Below are 19566 nucleotides of genomic sequence, written 5' to 3'. Positions count from 1 at the left end.
AAAAATAATGCCAACTCCACATATCAGTTGTCGTGTCCTGAAAGCAAAAGTGTAAATTCACGTCTGTTCTTTTGTCCGCTGTCACGACATGTCTGCGACTTGCTCTCTGTGAAAGTGGCAAGCCTATTTCAAGTAAGTGTGGGGACAGAAACCGCCGAAGCTGCAGCGCCTTGTCGACGTGTAGTTCTCTTTTTGTGTCATGTGACCCGTGTTGTGGTTTATGAGCTGCTTATTTTCCTCCTCATATTTCTGCAAGACTTCCTGTCCATCACATGAATATGGCAAACTACTCTGAACTTGTATTTCCTGTATGTGTGAATATAACAGCAAAGCCCAGAGCTCTCCTGAATCATAGTAGGTGACACGTTAGCAGACAGACTCAGGTCGGGTCCTCTGGCTGAATAGGAGTGCTTTGTTTCAGTGTAGGTGGAAGGACAGAGTTCATTTGAGCTGCAAACATGATTCTGCAAACCTTAATGAGGAATCTTGTATTGTGAATTTATTTATTTAACAAATTTATCAGTCATTTCTTTCAGTTCGACTAGTAAGAATTTGCCTATTTTGGTTACTTCCCTTTTTAACTTTCAGCTTGAGTTTTTCCACTGTTTTCTGGACAGTTGACAAACCAGTGTCCACAAACCACGGAGCAGTAGGTACGTTGGTTTATCATTAAATCAAGTAAATAGAGAAACTTTTTGTAAGTCTTTATTTTAATTCTCAGCTCTGTGGATTAGTCACACATTAGACAGAGTGCAGGCACCACGGCCCTCCTCTCGACTCAAATGAGGAAGTTCAGCTCTGAGCTTGTCGCAGCTTCCTTTTACAGCTTTGCGAGACAGGGGATGAACACATGAAAGAATGGACTGGTAGAAGTTACACACAATGAGGAGGTAAAACTTTGCCGGGCGAAAAACTGAGTCGGTGTTTCGGTTTTGCTGGAATATCGTTTGAGGTCAGGTGCAAAAGTCTTGAGTTCAGGGTCTGGGATGAAAGACAGGATGCAAAAAAATCAGCCTTGGTATCATAGCAATATAACTCGTTCCAAAGCTGAGGATCTTCTGTCTAAAGCAGCAAGAGATGGCAGCTTCCTTATCCGGGACAGTGAGTCCATACAGGGAGCATATGCCCTCTGTGTTCTGTAAGTAGACATTCATTATTTCTAACATTTGCACACATGGTTTATATTGTTGCACGTTCACAGAACAGATAATGATTTGTGTTCCTCGCTTATGAAACCTTTACACCATGCAACGTGAGCTGAGTGAGAACTAATAGTTTGAAATACTGTATGTTTAAATCATTATCAGTATTATACTTGTTTGCACACATGCACTGCAACATAAGCCCAGGTCCACTATATTTGGATGCTCCACAAAGCAACATATTTCTACAGCTCATAACATTCGTCATGGTGCAACCCTCATTCAAACAGTAATAATGCAGGTTCAATGCAATGAATACAGCAGCCATAATTTTTCTGTACCCCACAGTCATGTTATTTTCCTGTAACACACATTTGCATTTTATGATTTCAACCGCAGATACCAGAACTGTGTGTACACATACAGGATCCTGCCCAATGAGGATAAGAAGCTCTCTGTCCAGGTGGGTTCACAGTTTGATGTCATAATTACTCTGATCTAAAGTCAAATGAGTTGTTATTGGTGAAGGCAAAGGGATATTTCACCTTTAATATCACAGAAATATAATAAAAACTGTTATTGGTGCTGCACCTGTCAAGCTGCTTCTTAATAATGCACAGCGTGTACATTTAGACATGTTCATAATAATTAATCTTTAGCTTGTAAGATTTTAACCTCTAGTATAGACAATGTCATCTTGTTCAATCAACTGTGTCTTTCTGGTGATCACCTGACCTTTTCCATGATGCTGGCATCAGATGTAAATAGAGTTACCCAGTAAAGATCAGCATATTAGCATGCTGACGTAGGCATTTAGCACAACAACCGCTGTGCTTACATGGAGGCTCTGAGGGCAACGTGGTTGTAGAGTCTGACTCTTGTTCTTGAATCAATTACATTAAATACAATCACTAAACATGAACCATATATCTTGTTACATTATTTAAAAAACATAAATAATTAGTTGCGCTTTTTTAAAGCAAATTGATGATTTTTGCTGTTCTGGGTTTGTACCCTCATGGTTGAATGCATTTATTGTAAGTTGCTTTGGATAAAAGCATCTTCTAAATGATATGTAATGTAATGTAATAATGTAAAACCCTGAAAGTGACTGTCTGAATGAATGAGTGAAAACACATCTGACCTGCTTTTAGATGGCAACAATTCTAATGTAACAACTGTGGGTCTGTGATGAACTGACATGACAAGAATCAAGAACCTGCTGTAGATCTACACATCAGGAGAGGCTTCACTGGATTGATAGCTGTCTATTTTTACCCTTGATATGTAACTAAGTTGTGAAAACATTACACCCACCTGGAGGAAGTGAAAACAGCTTGAGCTTGTGACTAATGGGTGTAACATAATTTAGACTTAACTTTGTATAGACATAACGGACTTTCATGTGCATATAATTAATTAAAATAGAAGGTTGTGGTCCAATATAAAGAAGTCCTTTTCAGTGACCCTGAAGTAAAACATCATGAGGTCAAGGAATGAACTGAAGGAGAATTAGGGAAAGGAAACTGCGGTGCTAAGAGAATCTGACTGCACTTACAGTAGCCCATGTAATTACATGACGGTAAATGTCTTGACATGGGTCAGCAAATGTTGCTGCTGCAAAGAAGCGTAGCACCGCATTATTGAAAGGATGGTCCAGTGTACCCTATGTTGTATGAGATAAAAAAGAGAATAGACTAGATACAAGTAGAATCATATAGCATGCACATACACAAACAATCATGATGCACAATTGCACAAAATGGGACCAAATATAGAAAAGAAGGTTTGATTTTGGTCCACCCGAGTACTGCTACGTAAAAAGTAACAATAATAGTTATTGTATATAGTTATTGTACATGTGGTCCCATTTCCTGTTTAATTTAAAAAAGTTATTTAAATATATGCAGCTGTTTGGAGGCTTATTGAGGAACAATAAGTTTCAGTTTAAATGTTAAAACCTCAAGAATCCTCTGTTCTGATGCAGCAGAAATATCCTGAGAGTCACAGAGCCCAACATTAGGATATGTAGGATCGTTTCTGGACATTCACAATTATTGGGGAGATAGAATTTATGATGTCAAAATAAAAGTCCTGGAGCTCACAGTAGGTTTACTGTAAAATGGGCCTCACATGAGGAGGACAAATGAGGCCAAACCATGAGGATTTGTGTATAAGTATCAGTAGGAACATAAACTGAATGTTCGGGTAATGATATATGTACAGTAGCCCACGCTAGAACAGTAATGAAAATACATTCTTGAGAGGAGCAATATTGTATATTATGTAAGTGCCATAGAGATTGAATACTTTCAATGAAAGTGGGCTAATTGGGCAACCTGCTGTGACATTACATAGCCAGTAGGGGGAGAGACCCAGCCTTCCTCCCTGGTCAATCTACTCAGTGGAGAGGTTGTTTTTTTTATGTTTTTTTTTTATTTATTTTTTTACCATTTTGCTGCCCACGCTACAATCATACTACCTGCTTTGCTCAGATTCTCTTGTCTGAAATCTTTCATGGGAGTGTAAAATAACTCTTCCGACCTGTTGGAAGGTTCAGTGGACAGGTTCTTTCGTATGAGACTAATCTTCCGGTGCAAGAAAGGATATCCACCAAAGAATAGAGATTCCAGTTAACTTGATGGCAAGCCGACATACGGATCTTTGAACCTTCCATTTTCCTCTTAACTCCATGGTGTGACAGACACTGTACAAATTCAGATTGAGCCCAAACGATCAATCCACCAATTTGACCATGAAATACTGGACCCAATGACATTAAAGGGTCGCACATTTTTTTCTATTTTTTATTATTTTAGGGGTATTTGTATGCAGTATTGTAACTGTCAAACAACTTTGAACTGCAGATAATCTGTTCTGATATATGTTAATTCAAAGTTGAGTCTCCAGACTGATATTAAGGTCCAGGGCCCCTGCTAACCTAGTACCTCTGATACTGGTCCATATTTACTCTCTACTCTCTCTTCATTGTTTTTAAGTGTCGCTATGGGTAACATTTATCCTCATCAATGATATAAAAAAAAATAAGAGTCCGACACAACTGCTCAAGGAGCTCAGATGATAACAGGAATGCAGTTATAGCCTGTTGGAAGAAGCTGCACACAAACAAATAGACATATCAGACATAATACGGGAAGTAGCACTTGAGGGTTGTGTCACCCGGTTTCCCCTTAAAAAGGAAAAGGAGCTCAGAACAATGGAAACATGTGTCACTTGAGGTCACCTTAAACCTGCCAATGTGCCTCAAGAGACATCATCAAACCATGTTCCCTGCTGTGATCTGCTCTCCAGGCATCTGAAGGAGTTCCTATCAGGTTCTTCACTGTTCTGCCTGAGCTGGTGGAGGCATATTACAATCCCAACATGGGTCTGGTCACACATCTGCAGTACGCCGTCCAGGGGGAAGAGGAGTTGGACGAGGAGCAAGGTCAAACACCTTCACTTCATCGAAACACTGGCAATACTTTAAAACAAAATGTGCGCATGTCAGGGTGGTCAAACGTTCCTTAAAATTTTTTCTCATTGTGCTGCAGAGTCCAACAGTCTTCCACCGCAGCTTCCACCCAGGAACTTCCCCACCAACGATGTGAAGGACAGTGACTCCAAGTCCTCTGAAGCGCCCTGCAAATCTCTTTCAGAAATCTACCAGATGAGACTGCAGAATATCGACCTGTCCGTGTAAGGTCACATTTGAGAAGACTATATTAAAAGTGGTAGCTTTATATAGATAATTTATCATGCAGCCTTTTTAATTTTGCACTATATAAGGTGGACAGAACCATAAATCCTATGATTATACGCAATTATTTGAAACTGGCTAAAACGTGGAATATGAGATAACAGTGTTTAACGTGCTCCCTCGTTATGTATATTTCCAGGATACCTGACGAGCATCAAATGGCCATCCAAGAATATTTCAGGACTTCAATCTGCTTGGATGTTGAACAAATACAGAATGGTAACCCCAACCTCCCCGGACTAAAGAAGCTAATGATGTCAATGTGCAAGAATCTATACAGGTAGAATTACCAGTCAACAGAATATGTAATATAGGCTATGATATTCAGTGTGGTGTTGATTTAACCATGCTCTGATCTTTTCTGTGAGCCAGTGACATTTCCCATGTTTTGCCATCTCTGGAAGTCTTCAGTAAAGCACTGGACCAACAGCTCTGCCCAGGAGTTGGCCAATGTCCAAAGCAAGTGGGTAGCATCATTCTTCCTTTACCTAAGTATCATCACACGAAAAAATTGTCCCTATCATAGCGCGCCCTATGGTCATCTGGTTGCAGCGTCTTCAAGTTCGATTTCAGATCTCTGCTTTATGTCTTCCTTTTTAAATGGACTCGATTTTTGTTTTTCAGTTGAGTTATTATTTGTTTGTAGACCACGTCACTGGAGATATTGCTTTGCTGCAGAACTCCAGCACATCTTGTTCTCCACGACTTACGAACAACTGTAATAATTAGCATCCAGGAGAGATCCTGTATCTCTGGACTCTGAGAGGGTCATCTCCAGTCTTGTCTTGGTGAATTTAAAATCCTCTACAAGACTTGAGATAGGCAGCTTCAGGATGGTGCTCTGTCATGCTCAGACTCCAAACCACTTTCTCAGGTAGTTGATGAGTCTCTCCGTGTTCTCAACTCTTGTCAGGGGAAGTTCTTAAGGCCGCTGCTGACATCCTGCTTCAGTTGCTGGACCTGCTCGCAGTCTTTGAGGCTTGCATCGTAGCATCGTAGCATCGTAGCGTCAACAAAGGCTTCTAATAGGTTTCTCAGACACCAAGAGTTGATAACGGTGTTGGGGCGCTCACGGTGAAGTTTGTTTGTCACTTCCTGCCTCTGCCGGCTGTTCCCGGCTGCTACCCCTCTCACCTGAATAATGCAGAGGATTTGTTACTGTTGTGAACGTGTCTGTGCAGAGAACCACCTGTGTGTTGTGCATGTGTGAAAGGCAAAGTCTGGGTAAACTTCGTAGCCAATTCTCTGGATTTTCCCCAGAGGTCATGTTTGAAAACGGTTTAGAGCTACAGTACCGAATAGGGAAGAAGAAAGAGAAGTAGGATACTGAAACACACAGTGGATGGCGGTAACGCACCTTGATGCTGGTTGCCACCCACTAATAAACCAAAAGAAGAAGAAGAAGAGTTACAGTATAAACAGATGGATCCAAAGATCTTATTACAGGAAGAAAAAGTTTTGGTCTCAGTATACCTGAATTGAACATTTCAGTGAACAGGAGATTGCAGCAGCATTACAATAGTTTGAAGAGTTAAAAATCCGGAAGGTTGTTTAAAGTAATTTTCATCTAACAGTAGGTTAGATTTAATTAATGAGATATTTGATCCTGTATACATTCCTAAATATGAATATTGTGACTACTTTCATGTGGATACCAGCATACAGAGGAATAAAGAGCAATGAAGGGTGGATTAATTGGCAAAGGATGCACTAAATCATCAAGAAGTCGTGGACATTTCACTTAGTAAATTAGAGGCAAAAACAATAATCAAAGGAAACATTATTAACAAATGGCAGCATTGCTGGGATGTAGCTCATAAAGGGAGAAACATTTAAGCAGTAGAGCAGGAAGTGAGCACAATGAGGACAGCAAAAGGACCACAGAGGAGGACATTGTGACTAGGCTCAGGATAGGACATACTTGACTCAATAATACACTGCACTTAATAAACAAACATCTGACAGGATTATACGGTTACTACCAAATAGAGGAGTCATTGGTAGAGAATGAGAAAAGCTAAAGAGAGATGGAGGTGGATGAACTGAGCTTTGAAATAGTATTTACCTTTGGAATAGGGAGTATGCTCCATTATCTGAAAGAGACAAGAGTGGACAAAATAATGTCATGATGGACATTGTTTGCCAACCGCCAGTAAACCAATCAAAGATGATTTCTGGACTGAGCGTGGAGAGACTATCAAGTATCAGGGTGATGGGAGATGCAGTGGATGATGCACCTTGACGTTGGTTAACTCCCGCAAATAAACCGAACTAGAAGAAGAAGATGTTTTCTTCGATTTTCCCTAACAACCGCGATGGTGCTGTTGTTTAGCGTAGATATTTTTACAGTGAATATGTAGTTGTTCATGTCTTCACATTTCCCGTTTCATTCTCCTGTCATATAAAGGTAAAGGCCCCAAAAAACCTTCTAAAAAATCCTAATCATCATGAACCGTTTCTTTTTACAGATTTCTGTCGACTCAGGTCAGTCTTTGTCCTTTAGGCTTGAGCAACTGACAAAACTGCTCTACTCCATAGAAGATAAGGTAACATACCATGACTCATCTCTGACAAATCCACAGATGATGTTCTAGATGTCAACCATCTTCTCTATTTTTTTCCAGGCAAGGTTTTCTATTTTTGAGTCTGTTGGATTTGAAGGAGGTCACAGGAAGTCTCTCATCCCGCTTGTCATGTTTGAGGTGCTTATCTGAATGAGTTATTGTATTAATATTCAGAGGTTTGCAGCTTATTTCATCAGTTTCCCTCTTTCACTCTCAGGTCAAGCAAGAATCCCTTGGTATTCCCACAAAGATGTCACTGAAAGTGGATGTAGAAAGTGGGAAGCTCTTCTACAAGAAGTCCAAGGATGGACCTGAAGACAAATACTTTGTGCACAATAAAAGTAAGTGATTCAACCTCATTCCTTTGTATTGGTTTTAAGTCTCGCGATGTAGTTCAGGTGATGGTCAGACGGTCCACTGCTTTGGTGCAAACTGAAATATCACAATGATCTCATTTATCATGATGAATGAGTTGGGCGATTCTCTTCCATTTCTTTGTTTTTCTACAAGATAATGCAAAAACTACTGGACGGATTACTGCAAATATTGGTGAAAGGATGCAGCATGGGTCATGAAAGAACCCATTTAATTTTGGCTCTGGATCATGGGGCGGCTCTAGAATTTTATTTTAATTTCTTTAACAATGGGTTTTTCAAATATTGTCACAGATTACGCAGTGAATAACTCATGGCTCTTGATAAAGAGAAAAATCTGGCAGATTTAGGGAACTGCTATCTATGAGTGTGTGAAATTGGCTTGGTTTAAGGGGTCTGTTGGACCTTGGCAGATAAACACGCTCAGCAGAGTCAAATTCTAATTAAGTCAGGAATTGGATGAATTGCCATGAAAGTTGGTGCACAGCCATACCCCCTCCCAGAGATGAAATCAAACAAAATTTTTCGTTAAATTTGTCCAATATTTTGTTTTATGGCCAATTACCAGAAAAGTATCGACTTTGGCGATCCCTACTGTTTGTGGTTCGGTAATGCACGTTGACATTGGTTGCCAACCACCAATAAACCGAACCGAGCACTTTGTGGTTAGCATTAGGTTAGCCTGCTAGAATGCTAAACCAAGATGTTGTGCATGTTAATCATCAGATGTGCTAAAAACCATTGTGTTCATTGTCATTGTGAGCAGGTTGCATGGCGACTGTAGCATTTAACGCTGAGAAACGTGATGCCTAATAGTAGTGTTCTAGAGCTGCTGGCATGGAGCTAGTCGTGTTAATAAACTGCTGTAGACCATGAACATTACTCTGTTTTTAATAATAAACTCTGATTCTTTTTCAGTCCTGCAGTTGGTGAAATCTCAGAAAATGCACACCAAACTTGTCATTGTGGTGGAGACAGAGAAAGAGAAGGTTTTGCGTAAAGAGTTTGTGTTTGATGACACAAAGGTAACAGACTACTAGCAACTGGCCTGCTCCTGATTTACCTTATGGCACCTTTTTCAAATTGAGTAGCAAAATCATATATTCATTGATGAGATTGGATTAACTTCAGTCTGTTCATTAGCTAATATTAACAACTGTCTTCCCATTTGACTTCAAGGTTCACAAATCCTGATTGGTGCACAGGCATGAACTTTTTGACATACAAAATCAGCCAAATTCAAACAAGTGACTTTTTATATTTTAGCATAAACTACTGGATTTATGCAGGAGATAGTTGCCAAAAGCTTGAGAAAACATGGTTTCAGGGTTTTATATCAGTGTTTTTCAATGTTTCTCACCAGAAAAGAGAGGGATTTTGCCAACTGCTTCAGCAAATGAAGAACAAACACTCTGGGAAACCTGAACCGGACATGATCTCTGTGTTTGTTGGCACCTGGAACATGGGTAGGAATGTTAGAGCGAGTTGTGAAACTATATCTCAATCCATGCGTGCATAATCAGATTTGTCAATGCCTGCTGAGATCTACAAATGCGTACAAGAATCTGCAAAGGTGTATTAAGTATCTGTGGGTGTAATCAGATTTACAAATGTGTCAAAAAAAACATTAATATGAGATATGCAACCGCGATTGAAATGAAGACAAAAAATGGCAGCCTCACATGCCATACCTGCACTCAGAGTAAGACATTTTTTGGGGGGGATAACAGAGTTAAATTGCAGAAGTGTAACAAAAAGTGGGAAAGGTCATCCAATACACTTGCAAATCTTATAGACGTTAACATATTTTACACGTTTACAAATCTGATGATGCACACATGGATTGAGATACAGTTACAGGTTGAATGAATTAGGATGAGTTCATGACTGACCAAGTAACACTACAGTAAAAGACATTTCTCTGAACCTGCAGGAAACGCCGGCCCTCCCCACAACATGAAATCCTGGTTTCAGTGTAAAGGCCAAGGAAAGACACGAGACGACACGGCAGATCACATCCCACATGATTTTTATGTCATCGGGACGCAGGAGGATTCTTTGAGTGAGAGGGAGTGGGCAGACACAGTGAAAGGAGCCCTGAGGAACATCACAAACATCAGCTTCAAACAGGTGAGTGAGGGTGAAGCAGAACAGACAGAATACAGATACACAGCAATAATCCATCACGTCCATTTTCTAACATCCAGGTTGCAATTCACACGCTGTGGAGCATTCGGATTGTGGTGCTGGCCAAGCCGGAGCACGAGAACAGGATCTCCCACCTTTTCTCTGACAGTGTGAAGACTGGCATCGCCAACACACTGGGTAAACAGGTCCACTTCTCCACCAGCCATTTAATGAGGTGTCATAAAATTCTTGGAAGAATCAGCCCTCAGTGTTGAATTTCTTTCGTAGGAAACAAGGGAGCAGTGGGAGTGTCCTTCATGTTCAACGGGACGTCTTTTGGCTTTGTCAACAGTCACCTGACCTCAGGAAGTGAGAAGAAACTCAGGTCAGGAGCAGATCATACTTTAACAACACCAATATTCATTTCATCCCAGTAACACCAACATTTTATCTGTGTTTACTTCAACTGTTTACTTCACTTTATTCTCCAAAACCGTAGTAAACATTATCTTCTCACAGTCCAACTGCCAAAATCCCGATGTGATGTGAGTTGAAATATAAAAAATATTTATACGCTCCTCTGGGTCACCTTCATTAGTTAATGTACCAGCTCACAGCAATAATTTTGGACCAGCTAACCTTTTTTTGGACAGATTTTAGCCTCAGGCCTATACACACTCATCTCAGCAAATACAAGGCTGCTACACAAAAGAGACGAAATAGAAATGAAGAATAGAATGATAGATATCAGAGCTGTTCCTTTAACTTTCAGTCAGTTTGTAAAAGAGAAGAGAAACCAGCACACTCAAGGGTGCTCTTTTTACCAACAGTTATATAAATATAATAAAGGGTTAGGGTTAGGGTTAGGGTTAGGGTTAGGGTTAGAATAAAAACAAAAACTCGTATGTTTTTACAATAGCTTATAAGGGCAACTTAAAGGGAAAATTTGATCTGAAAATCTAAAAATATATATTAAAATATAGTAATATTTCAAGAATAAAGTAAAGACTTTAGACTTCATGTTAGAGTGGGAATATCAGTAGTTCAGCCTGTTACCTGTGTCAATACGAGGAATGTGTAGCATCTTGTTAAATTTTACGTGTGGTTTCCCAAATAATCAAAGTTTAATTGTTGCGACCTTATTCAGTTGCGACCTTATTCAGTTGCGACCTTATTCAGTTGCGACCTTATTCTTGAAATTAATAAATTGAAAATTTATTTTTCAACATCACCTCAATAGTCCCTCATATCGTTCGGGTAATTTTTCATTTAACTTTTTTCATTTAATTTTCTCTCCATTTGAAACACAGTGATTAATTAATCTGCTCTCCTCATGAAGACGAAAGTCAAGCACTTAAAGATGAAGTTTATGTAACTACAAGTATACTGTCTCTAAATAGCATTGTTCAGCCTACTTTGTTTCTGATAAACTTGCTGACTTTGTTATCATTACTTTGTTGGCTACAGCATCTGATACAAGAGATTATACAACATGACAGAACTTTGTGGTGCTGTATATAATGATAATCTAGTTTTATGTAGTGAGCTGACACTCACTGAGCACCGGCTGCTGCCGCCTCAAGCACTTTAGATTTGTTTCCAACTGATTGACAATTAACAATTTAAATATATAATCTTTCTTTTTGCACACAATTTGAATTACCAAACCAACGATGTCATTTACAGATATATTCACTTTTATTTTTGACTAATCTGAACTTTTACTATATTTGTCAATTGACGGAAGTGGCTATTTACCTGTCCTCTTAATGTTTTAGGGGCAATCTCATAATCTGTATTTAAAAGCCATGTGTCTACTCTCATTTATACAAAAAGGGATTGTGTCCTTAACATTTGCAAATTTTTAGATGTAACCACGACTTAACAAAAAGCAACAGATTTCATCATTTGGTATTGGTTTGATTGCTTTAAATGCTTAGAATTTCAGAAAATAGTCCAACACACACATATATACATAGTTTTTGTTCATTTTTATGCTATATTTTTTGTTGCATTTGCAGACGTAATCAAAACTACACCAGCATCCTGCGATTTCTGAATCTGGGAGATAAGAAGCTTAATCCGTTTGACATCACAAATCGCTTCACCCACCTCTTCTGGCTCGGTGATTTGAACTACCGCGTTGAATTCCCATCTACAGTAAGTTGAGATTAATGCATTAATGCAAAAGTAATTGTTGCTACAACATTTTAACTAGGCATTTAAGGTATCAAATTACCTAGTATTTACCTGTAAATTCAAATATATATATAATCAGTGTTTTTTATGTACATCTACTGAAGTTTTTCCTGAATTTAACCCCAGACGTTGGAGATCCAGCCGGGCGGTACCCGAGTGACTCGTGCATGAAAGATCGTGCTGGTTGTCAAGTGTCTGAGCTCTGAGCTACCAACACGTTTAGTCAGGAAAAGTCACCACTTTGTTTCCCTTCACAGGAAGCTGAGTACATTGTGACAAAGATCAAACAGCAGCAGTACCAGGAACTCCTCTGTAAAGACCAGCTCGGCATGGAGATGAATGATGAAAAGGTCTTTTTGCATTTTGGTGAGCCATGGTCAAATATAGAAAAAATAGACAGACTGTACAGTAGGTTAGATTATGGTGTGTGTGACTTACACAGATTAAAACTGCTCTTTTCTGGTCATTGATTGCCATTATTGATTGTCGGCATACTTCTTACTTCTTGTTGATTCTCTTTGTGATTGTAGAGGAGGAGGAAATCATGTTTGCACCAACCTATCGTTTTGAGAGAGACACGCGAGAGAAGTACGCCTACACAAAGGCCAAAGCCACAGGGGTAAGTTTAGATTGAGTCAGATGTCTTCTCCCCTAGAGGCTCCTGTCAGGCCCTGAGGGCACAGAAAGCGACGACAACTTCGAACACAAATCTAAATTGACAAAGAACACAGTTTTTTCTTTAAGTCATCTGGGTTAAAAGGTCCATGTGAAGATTTGCCTTGGCTCATAGAAAATTGATGACATGACCTCCACAGTCATTGTCACAAACATCCATCCATTAATCATTTATACAGGTTTTCCTTTGAGGGTTGCAGGGGGAGCTGGAGCAAATCCCAGCTGACATTGGGTGAGAGAGTAAACCCTGGACTGGTATCACAGGGCCAACATACACTGTACAAAGACAAACAACTATTAACTGTCAGGCAGCGGCAGTCAGCAGACAGCTCACCAGCATTACAGCTACTTTCTGAAGACTGGATTTCCTGTCCTGTCCTAGGCTCGAAATATGTTACATACTGTATTTATGTATAAATAACAAACTTCTCTCGACAGACAAAATACAATTTACCCTCCTGGTGTGATCGTGTTCTGCGGAAGTCGTATCCTCTGGTTCATGTTGTCTGCCAAGCATACGGTGAGGAGTTCCCCTGATGAGTTTCCAGCAGTGCTTGAAACTACAGCTTATTTTAGTCAGTGCACAGTTTTGCAGCTGAACATGCAAATATTATCTTATTACAGATATTTATGATTATGTTGGCCAGTTAGTCCATATTTGCAGTGGTGGGGAGTAACAAAGTAGAAATACTTCGTTGCTGTACTTAAGTAGATTTTCCCTATATCTGTACTTTACTTGAGTATTTATTTTCCTGACGACTTTTTACTTTTACTCGTTACATTTGAACAAAAATATGTGTACTTTCTACTTCTTACAATCTCAAACTGGCTCGTTACTTGAGCAGCGGAGGTTGGCGCAACACGCACCTCTCTCTCTCTCTCTCTCTCTCTCTCTCTCTCTCTGTCTCTCTCTCTTCTAGGGTTCAACATTTGTAAAATTATACATTATATTCATATTGTTGTTATAATTTTTCAGTCAGTTGAGATAAATCTTGAGGAGCAACATTTTGGGTTGTTTTTTGTCTGTACAGGCCTACTATAAAAAGCACTTTGCATTTTTAATTATGGTACTTGTACTTTTACTTTTGATACTTAAGTACATTTCAACACCAGATACTTTTGATACTTAAGTACTTTTAATATGAGCTACTTTAAGACTTTTACTCAAGTCATTTTCTGACGGGTGACTTTTACTTTTACCGAAGTCACTTTCAGGTAAGTTATCTGTACTTTTACTCAAGTATGGCTTTCAAGTACTTTATACACCACTGCATATTTGTATAACAGAGAGGGAAAAAAACAGTTTTTAACAGTGCAATCTCGTCCCAGTTCTTAATGAAAAAATAAAGCATAAAAACTTAAAGCTAGGGTTGGTAATCCTGGAGAGCAAGAGCAGGCCACACTGTGAACGTGCAACGCCTGACAACTGCTAGAAGACGACTTTTCAGTTACTCGCTGGCTAACTTCTGGCTATTGTCTTTGCTTTAGAGGTGAATGTCTTTCTAGCTTGTGAAGATGTGAGTGAATAGGCAGGGTGCAAACAGGCAGGCTAGTGACAGACAGGTACGCCAGCCAATCATTTCATTCAGATCAAATGAAATTATGGGTGTTTGTTACAGTCCTGCAACAGATGCTGCCTTTTGTTCCGGCATTTATTGATGTGAAGACGATTTCAATAAACAAGATAAAAAGTGTTTCAGAAACAACTTACCAACCTGACCTTTATGTTTTTAATTCCCCTTTCTACTCTTTTCACAAAAAATCCAATGGAAATATTATAAGATATTTGAAAATATGGGCAGATATAATAAAGTTCAACACATTTGTATGTTTTTCATGATATTTTATGTGACATACTTTTTTGCAATTACCTTAACTTGCAGGGTGCACCAATGACATCATGACAAGTGACCACTCGCCTGTATTTGCCTCGTTTGAAGTCGGAGTTGCTTCACAGTTTGTCTCCAAGCAAGGTACCATCACCAGCTACGAGCTATACCTCACTGCAGATTAGAAACTGTGCTATTACGTGGTTGTTTGTTTGTTCAGATCCAAACAGTGCGCCTCAAGGCGGGATACAGATCATGAACTGTGTGGCCACGTTGTTGACAAAATCAAAGACCAAGTTCTTCATCGAGTATCACTCCAGCTGCTTGGAGAGTGAGTCTCGTCTTTTCGATCGACCATAACTCACTGGATTTTCTTTGATTCTGTTTGAAATAGATGAAGATGATGAGAACATGTTTCTTTGAATCTCTGCAGAGACTGTTAAGACGTCTGAGGGAGAGAACACAGAGCACTCAAATGGATCCATAAAAGTTTGGTTTGGCAACCAAGTGACGGTAAAGTGAAGATGTGAATGTTTGGTGCTTAATGTTCCTCGTGGTGGCATCCGGCAAAAGTCATTCATGTTGGGTTCTCTTTTTTTCAAGCTCACCCCCATCATCTCTGACCCCGAGTACCTCTTGGACCAGCACATCCTGATCTGTGTGAAGTCCACAGACTGTGACGAGTCATACGGTACTGTGAAATGCAAACTCTATAGCCAATTCTCTGAATTTTACCCGCAGGTCATGTCTAAAAATGGCTTTACTCTGTGGTTTCCAAAGGTGAGGGCTGCGTTGCGCTGCGAGCTGCCCAGTTCTGCTACACGGAGTTCCAGGTCACACTGACTCACCACGGAGAGAAGACGGGCAGTATGACAGGCGGGATCCAGTTACAGACCTCTGTGGGCAAACCCACCGAGAAGTTGTATGGTAAGTCAGGAAAGCAGCTCAGGAACGTCTTTATCTAAGCTGCTTTGAGACATGCACTGCACTCAGGATAACGTCAGGAATTGTATGTGAGATAGCAAATGTAGAAATAAGAGCCTTTGGAGTTCCTCCAGAGCTTCTCCTGACAGCCCCCTAGTCAAAACTCCTGAGAATGTCCTAATGAGCCGATGTGAGACGAGCAGGAGATGAGCCGCAGGATTCACTGTGAGCAAGTGGGTGTGTTGATGACATATCTAACTTGTGACGGACGTGAAACGAAAACAAACCATAAGAATGAAAATATAAATATGGATATGAAAATGCGGTGCCATACACATGTCAGACTCGGATGAAGGTGTCAACAGAGCTTTTGATAAAAAGGGCTGCAGCCTGTGTGCATGTGCTGTGCATGTGATCATTGCAGTGGAATTCATAGACAATTAGTTGTTCATTACAGAATTGTCACAGACTGCTCAGATTATCATCTCATTGTAAAATCCACAAACAGCTGTTAGCAAACACAACAGGGTCGACAACACTTGTAATCGATTGTCCATGTTATGAAATCTCAGGATGAAAAAGTGGAGCCACACACCAACAAGGATGTCAAGAGAGAGTTTGGTGATAAGAGTGGATGTGCTGTAAATAAAAACACGTAATCTTCGCAGCAGAATGTAACATCCTGCCTCTGCCTGCAGCATCATCCTTCACCTGAACACTCGTCTGAGTGGAGAACCTCCTGCTGCGTTGTTCATGTGTGAAAGACAAATTCTTTGCCTTAAATATCTTCAACCTCTTGAAGCATAACCTCCTATTTCCTCTGATTTCAGATTTCATCAAAATCGAAAAGGATGACCCTGTTACCTCCAAAGGCAAAGGCAACGACCTCAACAAGTCAGCCATTTTTTGTCTTTGTGGTTAAAGAATATCTCAAATATGTTACTTCCCTCTGTGATATTTTCTATCTGTTTGTTGACAGGAGCACAAACATCGTAGCACATGATATTTCCAACCCCAGCTACGCAGGAGTGACCTACAAAAGTGGGAAACTGATGGATAAAGGTTGGAGTTACAGCATGCCACCAAAAACTCTTGCAATCGCCGGGCAGGGGGTTAAGGACTCCAAGAATATGAACATACGCAGTCCCACAGGGAAACCCTGTTCCATGTAAGAGTCTGTTACTAATCCAATGCAACATTGTTTGTAGTTTTATTACTGTCACAGTATTCTTTACCATCTTTGCATGATACACTTGTGTAAGCCCCAGCCCTTTGCTGCACGTCCGAGGATAAGACAAGAGATGATGACCTGAAGTGTACGGAGCCCCAAAGATGATTTTGTGTGCATAAGATAAATAAGTGTCGTGCACACAGAGTTAATATCTGTGTTGTAAAGATATGACTGGCGTATGCTTTGAAGACAACACTAAGTTGCCTTTAAAGCTTTTAAGAGATTGTTCACTTCTCAAGTATTATGATAGAAACATTGTCCTTCCGTCGGCTGTGCCTGTCGTCTTTCAATATGCGCAGCAAATGATTCCTGATAATTCTGTGTCTCTGTGGAAGAGCAACCATAATTTTGTTTTGTGACATTCCCAGGTGAAAACAAAACGTTTTCTCCATGCTATGGTACCAATCTGGTGTCTGTGCGCATCTGAGGGATTAAAATATCAAACATCTTCCTAAAATAAGTAACTTGTGCGCACAAGATAAACAAATATCATCTTTTGGGACTTCAGGGGCTCAGTAGAAGTGCTTGCCACCACCAAAATATTCTTTTTGTACTCAGTGTTGACTATGCATGACTTAGTGTTAGATAATGTGTTTTTTCTCATCTCAAGAGTTCATCTGCAAGTGCTAAGGTGTCACTGAGATGCTCTTAAAATAACATGAAACCATGGTTCTTTGCCTCGTAGGGAGGAGGACGAAAAGATGTCAGAGATGTTTGACAACCCACTCTACGATTCAATGGCAAAATCTCATGGTCGGAGCAACCTCACACTTCTGGACCCATTGTTTGCGATCTCCAAATCACCAGATGGAGACCCTGACCGCCCCCCCGTGCCCACCCCACGCAACCGCTCCTTCACCTGCTCCGAGAATAAGTCTCAGCCTCCCATCCCCAGCCTTTCACATTCCTCAGCTCAAAAGAAACCAGTGGTGCCCTCGCGTTCTGATGGCGGGACAGCACAAAGCCGACCTCCTTTGCCGGCCAAGTCCCGACCAGGCATGCCGGAACCCCAGACCCCTAAACCCAGAGACTACAGAGACAGCAGCGAACTCCCCGGCAAACTCAGGCCACCTGCAAGACCTGGTCTGTCACAGCCTACCAAAGAAGGTAAGGAAAACATGTTTGTCTTAACTTTGCAGATAAACAATTCAAATGATGCAAACTCTTTGTCTTTTCCTTAGTACATCCTGAAGTTCCTAAGATGGGCCGCTCTGTGAAGTGAGATCAGGACTCAGCTTTCTGCCCTGCATGTCTGGAAACATGAAATACACAAAGGACAACTTTCTGTGTCACCGATGAGTGACTTTTCGCTTTGGGAAATACTCCTATTTTCTTTCTTGCTGAGACTTGATTCCTGTCTCATATTTTTCTTTTCAAAATGAAGCTGTGGCCAATGCTCATTGGCTTAGGTTTGCATAAAGGCTGGAAACAGGGCGAGGTCACACATACGCAAATGTTTCACCACAAAATCTCCTGTTCACTTCCTGTTCATTCTATTTCAAACAAGCAAGGGGCGAATAAAACATTAGCCCTTTTGTAATAAGGCAAAATGCAGCCTGGCTTCGATGGGTTTGATGAACTTTGACCTGTGATATTTGCTTCGTATTGACACCTGTGGGCAACACCCGGTTTTACCACCTGTTTTAACTGCAGATGACTTGCTCCTCTGAAAGTTAAATTTCCCGAGTTGTGAAGCTGTTGAGACCGGACAACACATGGAGGCTGTAAACCAAATGTTTTGCAATATTTACATAAGAATGAAAAGTAAAGAAAATTGTACGATATGTGCAGCTAAAAAGTCTCATGCTCTATAGCTTGTGAGAGATAGACATACAGTTTGTAAGTGACAATAGTTTAACAATTGATGAGTTTATAATACGATCTTTGACGTATTATAAACTTTGCGACTCTGAATGAGTTCCAAATGTTTTTACGACTTTCTTTCAATGGCGTTCGGCTGAGATTTTCTAGTCAGTAACAATTTTCTCTGATTATCCTGATACCACATGAACACACAATAAGTCTTTATGCTAAGCTAAGCTTAAACCATATTTAACGATGAGATAGTGTATGTGGTTTTAGTCTTGGTGGTGGTGAGTGATTCTCTTTAACAAAGTGCTTCTATTAAGGGAATGTAAACATCAGAGACACATCTTCAGACCTAACTGAATTAATTAATTAGCATTAACTGAACTCTGCTATGAAACAATTCTGTTACATTTCATGTTGTCGTTCACACTATACAGTAGCTAATGAGTGTTAACTGCACAGTATTACTTGCACGGACATTGACGTTTGTCTTGAAGATGTGTTAGAAATGCTCCAATAAATCTATATATTAAAGCTCAATGATACTTTGTTGGGTTTTTTTTTCTACACAGCATCGTGTCAGAATCGCTGTGTGTTAACTTGTACTGAACTACTTAAAAACAGTAGCCCAAACAGACACTGGTAGTGGTACATTGTTATCATTTGCTCCTTTCTCCTGTTTTATATAGGAACTGCATGCAGAGATATTATCTGACATCCAAGCTACTGAATATATTTTAATAATTTAAAGTAGCAATGTGTAGAATTTAGGGACATAAAGTGGTGAAGTTGCATGTTGCAGCTGAACACCCTTCACCTCAACCTCTCCTTCCAAACATGGAAGAGAACCTGTGGAAACTTTCAGTTGTCATAAACCTCAAAGGGGCTTAGTTTGTCCAGTCTGGGCTACTGCAAGAAACATGGCCGCCTGC

At 40.1% G+C, this 19566-nt stretch overlaps 1 protein-coding gene across 1 annotated transcript; it reads left to right on the top strand.

The window, feature by feature from the left end:
* Positions 1 to 851: 851 nt before the first annotated feature.
* inpp5d (inositol polyphosphate-5-phosphatase D) lies at positions 852 to 19174 on the top strand. The gene is made up of 27 exons (XM_061078242.1): positions 852 to 1138; positions 1542 to 1605; positions 4455 to 4590; positions 4697 to 4841; positions 5042 to 5182; positions 5275 to 5365; positions 7371 to 7448; positions 7527 to 7604; positions 7684 to 7807; positions 8759 to 8865; positions 9204 to 9306; positions 9774 to 9970; positions 10048 to 10165; positions 10256 to 10352; positions 11989 to 12127; positions 12424 to 12532; positions 12697 to 12785; positions 13280 to 13361; positions 14725 to 14814; positions 14891 to 15001; positions 15104 to 15183; positions 15274 to 15361; positions 15451 to 15597; positions 16425 to 16488; positions 16574 to 16762; positions 17511 to 17932; positions 18007 to 19174. Exons 1-27 carry the CDS (start codon positions 987 to 989, stop codon positions 18045 to 18047), a joined length of 3282 nt encoding a protein of 1093 aa, XP_060934225.1. The 5' UTR covers positions 852 to 986; the 3' UTR covers positions 18048 to 19174.
* Positions 19175 to 19566: the final 392 nt, after the last annotated feature.

The sequence above is a fragment of the Limanda limanda genome, chromosome 9 (genome assembly GCF_963576545.1).
Source record: "Limanda limanda chromosome 9, fLimLim1.1, whole genome shotgun sequence".
Classification (NCBI taxonomy): Eukaryota; Metazoa; Chordata; class Actinopteri; order Pleuronectiformes; family Pleuronectidae; genus Limanda; species Limanda limanda.
This window is presented reverse-complemented; position numbering and strand designations above follow the sequence as displayed.

What these genes read in the sequence shown, in the direction of transcription:
- inpp5d (XM_061078242.1), top strand. Translation starts at nt 987, where the DNA reads ATGAAAGACAGGATGCAAAAAAATCAGCCTTGGTATCATAGCAATATA. An exon ending in TCCCGCTTGTCATGTTTGAG is followed by an intron (nt 7,605 to 7,683) that starts GTGCTTATCTGA and finishes TTTCACTCTCAG; the next exon opens with GTCAAGCAAGAATCCCTTGG. An exon ending in TCACTCCAGCTGCTTGGAGA is followed by an intron (nt 15,002 to 15,103) that starts GTGAGTCTCGTC and finishes GAATCTCTGCAG; the next exon opens with AGACTGTTAAGACGTCTGAG.